This window comes from Danaus plexippus, assembly GCF_018135715.1.
Source record: "Danaus plexippus chromosome 22 unlocalized genomic scaffold, MEX_DaPlex mxdp_33, whole genome shotgun sequence".
Classification (NCBI taxonomy): domain Eukaryota; kingdom Metazoa; phylum Arthropoda; class Insecta; order Lepidoptera; family Nymphalidae; genus Danaus; species Danaus plexippus.
The window spans coordinates 2,646,927-2,651,626 of record NW_026869856.1 but is presented as its reverse complement, the minus strand read 5'-3'; the positions used below and the strand labels follow the sequence as shown (position 1 = coordinate 2,651,626).

General features: G+C 28.2%; 1 protein-coding gene across 1 annotated transcript; it reads right to left on the bottom strand.

Moving 5' to 3' along the window:
- Window positions 1-733: 733 nt before the first annotated feature.
- LOC116773580 (uncharacterized) lies at window positions 734-4,495 on the bottom strand. The gene is made up of 7 exons (XM_032666061.2): window positions 3,620-4,495; window positions 2,563-2,658; window positions 2,296-2,488; window positions 1,793-1,895; window positions 1,614-1,715; window positions 1,022-1,174; window positions 734-851 (listed from the first exon to the last, which is right to left on the bottom strand). The coding sequence occupies exons 1-7, from the start codon at window positions 4,146-4,148 to the stop codon at window positions 795-797; spliced, it is 1,233 nt and encodes a 410-aa protein (XP_032521952.2). The 5' UTR covers window positions 4,149-4,495; the 3' UTR covers window positions 734-794.
- Between the last annotated feature and the right edge of the window lie 205 nt (window positions 4,496-4,700).

Here is a 4,700-nt window from a genome sequence, read left to right as displayed (position 1 = left end):
ATCAACTTGTCTATTCATGTATGGTTTACGGTAAACTATATTAATTTTGGGATCACAAACAAGATTTAATTGGTGTCTGACAAAACTCATATGAAATATCTATTAAAAACGTCTCTCATTTGAGAAGTTTTAAATATCTTTTCTCATGCAGTCATAAGCTTTTGAAAATTTCAAATTAAGACTTCCGAATCTTGATAAAGTTCAGTCACTACTTTAAAGAACTTTATAAATCATTAGGATATGAGTAGTTCGTATCAAAACAAGGCATTTCATTAAATAATTTTGGTAATGAATGTTTCTTTTCCACAATGAACGTAGAAAACTTAGGTATTAGAACTTCTGTTAAATAAATAAGAAAAGTTGATGTCTAGATTTAAACGCACTCCAACGGTATCTTAAAATAGAAACACTTAGAATGAAGTATTTACCGCTTACACATATTGCATTTAGAACAGAGTGGCAAAAATTAGGTCGAAATCATTTTAAAGATTTCAATATAATGTAACGTTACTCGTATTTGAATTTTACTTCCTACTTATTCTTATTATAACTTTTAGAATCGTTGCCTACCCGATTAGAACGGAAATGTTACATGAAATTTGAATTTAAAGGTATAAACGAAGTTAGAGAACGATCCAGTTTGACTAAGTGATATTAAATGAGGTTGTAAGTATAAAATTATAATTATGTCATGAAATTGTAATAAGATGAAAATAATAGTTATTATTTCTTTGGTTCCTTTAGTTTATTCTACGTAATTTCTACAATAACGCCGCCAGACTCAACTACATCAATTAATCTTCTAACACTGACATCAGAAATGTAAAGAATGACATCCCAGTGCGGATAAACTGCAACAAAGTTTTAAAAAGATTTTTTTAATATTTTTTCTTAAGATTATTATTTTATAAAGCATTTAATGAATTAATTATTTCTGTGTTTCTTAAATTTATATTTTTTGTATCTTTTGATAACAAAAGAAATTGAAAAACGGCTATTAAATTTAGTTTCTCAGTCTTACCCACGTAAATGTTTGTAAAGAAAGGGTTATGGATCCATATATATAAATAGGCATCTTTTGACACATCGCCATCATGAAAATTCGTATGTTTGTTTTGTGACTTGAATTAAATAAGTACCATTTTTCAGTCACCGCCGCTTCCAATTTTTCACACTACAAAATTTTACATAATATTCAATACAGACATTACGAATTTTTTTTTTAATTTTCTAAATACAAATATACCAAAATAGTTATAAAATTATTTTTATAGTTTTTACATTTATATATGAATAAGGGATTTTCCTTATAATAATGTTATTTTATTCACCAAGATGGAATAAAAAAGTATGCTTTGTTATCCCTAATAGTCACATATGAAACATATTTATAAAATCTTACTGATATTAAACGTAGAAAGATAAAGGATAGATAAAAGATAAAAAATACATAGAGATATTTGTATGTTATTGGCATGGATGTCGGGAAGCCAAACAAACTCTCTATTAGACTATAAAACGTAATATTTGAAAAAATAATACAAACTGTCAGTTAAATGTCAGTACAAATTTTCCGAAGTTTATCTAGGCACTTATTCATTAACAAATTATACCTCATTGTCAACTTGCTGTCCCAGATAACAAAACATTAGCACCACCAGTACAAAACAAAGCTCATGTACGTAATATTTCATTGTATCTGGTGAAAGTTTATCCTAAAAAAAAATATTAATTTTAAAAAGAAACCGTACTTATATTAAATAAAATAAAAACTTAAAAATCACCTACAAACCGAAATCGCAATTTTCACAGAGCAGACACATACGAGCATTGTCGCCACTACTATCAGAGCTAAGTAAAATGGCTGACATATCACATTCAATTTGTTAGAGAATCTTAAATGAATAAAATTGTATGTATATAAGATCTATTAATTAATAAGAAAAATTTTTTATATTAGAATGCTGAGGGTGATCAGCATACTAATATTACTGATTTTAATATTTTTTACTAACACCAGAACTTGGCTTAAATTACAAAGGAATTTTAAGGATAGTGAAACTTTAACTTATTCTGGTAATAAATGAGAACAATAAGAAAAGTAAGTTTAGTCGTTTGTAAGACAGGAATAATGAAAATTCCACGCTAACGAAGCTCAACTGTAACTAAGGTAGAAAAATAATAAATTTACCTCTTTCTGTATTTATTATTAACAACTATTTTTTAATTACCTACCAATTTCTATAGTTTCATCCCAATTATTAAGAAATTATTTTGGAAAAATATTGAAAGTACCTCTTAGTCTGTATATAGTGATCAACACATTGTGAAAATATTTGAATGCAGGTTTCTTGCCATAGTTCTCCTCTTTTTCCTACCAGTTCTTTGGCTATTTCATCTAAATTATTCAATATGAAAGTAAGTATTTGAAGTTGTCTTATAATTTGACCAACGAAAAGTATTATTGTAGACTGAAGGCCAGGGTAAGCTGAAATACCATTACAAGGAGGTTTTTATATAGGTAGTCTTCTGAAAATGTGTAATATGTAAGCGTATTCCTACCAATACAACATAAATAACCTGCATACGCATGAAAAATAAATGTTGCCACATATACTCTGAAGTCTTCCAATCCATAAGGAAACCACATATCAAAAGCTGTAATTCAAAAAAATTTATTAAATTATATTGAGTAAATTACATTTAATACTAAAACATATATTTTTTAAACATTATAAATCACAATTTTTGTTTATCTTTCTTGAAAATTGATATCTCCAACATCACTTTGATGTTTTGTTTTATTGTAAGATTGTACGTGTTTCGAAACATCTCTTTGAGAGAACGTGCAGGATGTGGAACGACTTTCTTTCGCGTGGTTTTCCTCAAACAGTATTATGCCAGCCATTACTGTTATACAGTGGATTTCGAAAATCAAAAAATTACTGTTTTTTAATATAGACTATAAATTTATCTTTTTATATATGAAAAAAACTCTCCTGTTCCAGTTATTTAATTTCCCTGATGTTTTTTTTTATTTATGATTTACTGTATAAGAAATGTTTAAACGTTTTGTAAAAGCAATTAATATTTTTAAAAAATTAATTATATTACAAAATTTGAAAATAATAAATTTGAAGTTTATAATAAATTTAACAGATATCCAAAAACAGACTTGATTTGAAATAATACATATATGACATGAATTTCCATAAATCACTAAAATTATAGACATACAATTTTTTTTATAATTTATATGCTGGAAGAACTGTGGGAAGAGCTGTGTGGGCAAACTAATCTGGGAGGAAACCTCATGTCGAACACTGATATAAAGCGGAAATTTAAACAAAAGCTAAGCGCATGTTCTAACAAATGTTTACCCTATAGTGTGTTCGGACGGCATTAAAGTTGTAAGCTATTTTCAATATTCTATTATCGTTATAAAATTACTATATTAATAATATAAATCTGAATACACATACATTCTTTCGAGAAATCTTGAGCTGATTTAATTATTCGTCCCAAAGGTAGGCAATAGAAACTTGAGACATAGAAACTTTCTCAACAAACTCATATTAAATTAGTTTTGAAAGTCCAAATTATTTCATATATTACTTACCTAATAGTCGGAGAGACTTGTCTTTCGTAACACACATTTGATATATGGGACCGCACAAGTATAAAGTAACGCATAACCACACGCTTCCAACATAAGTTTTTAACAATACCCTCGTAAGCTTAAACAATTTCTCCTGTGAATTTACAACCAGTTTCTCCAATTCAAATAATTTGCCATGACCTGGTTTCCGAATAAATATACTCTTTACCAACGGTATATCAAAAACGCGGTCCTTGAATACCATCTCTTCCAAAAAAGTTCGGAATTTTGTTCTGAAAATTAGGCAAACACAGAGAGAAATGAACATAATGACTCCAGTTGTCCAAACACAACCTCCTTGAATACAAAGCAACAAATTCGATATATTAGTAAAAACAAAAGCTGTTGTGAAGATGAAAGTAATAAAGCCGATGATAACGTTGAAACATTGGAAGAAGAGCCATTTTTTAGAATTCCAGTTTCGTTTCGCGAAAAGAGATATTCCAGCGAAAGATAGTACTCTATCGAATACTTGGAATGTTTCATCCATGCTGAAAACCTAGCGAGTGATTTATAAGAATGATAGTGGTCGCTATTTAAAATACCTATATGGTACAGGTGAAAGAAAAAGTGAAATGATAGCCGTACAAAAAATTTATACTATTTATCAAACTCTCCGCAATTTTTATATAATAATGTCACATTTTTCATCGATAACCACTGGAGATTGAAAAGGCAATTTATAAAGTTTATTAAACAATTGAAATTTAGGTTGATCATGCCTGTACCACCCTAATATGATCTCAATATAAAAAATTACAAAATGTTGTGGGAAAAAACATGTGTATTTTTCCTGTAATTGTGCTATTAACAAGATTGACACCTCTTTGATACGTTTTCTTTGCATTTTCCTATAGCTATTAACTGGACTGTAATTTACTTAATATGTAAATTTATGTTTCTTTTATATATATCTGTAAATATATACATGTGTGTATGTGTGCGTGTGTTTGTGTATCGTTATGCTAAAGTTGCTAGACAACCATACATGGGTATCTCACTTAGAATGAAACAAAAAGCCAACTGCGAATTTTAAAAAAAA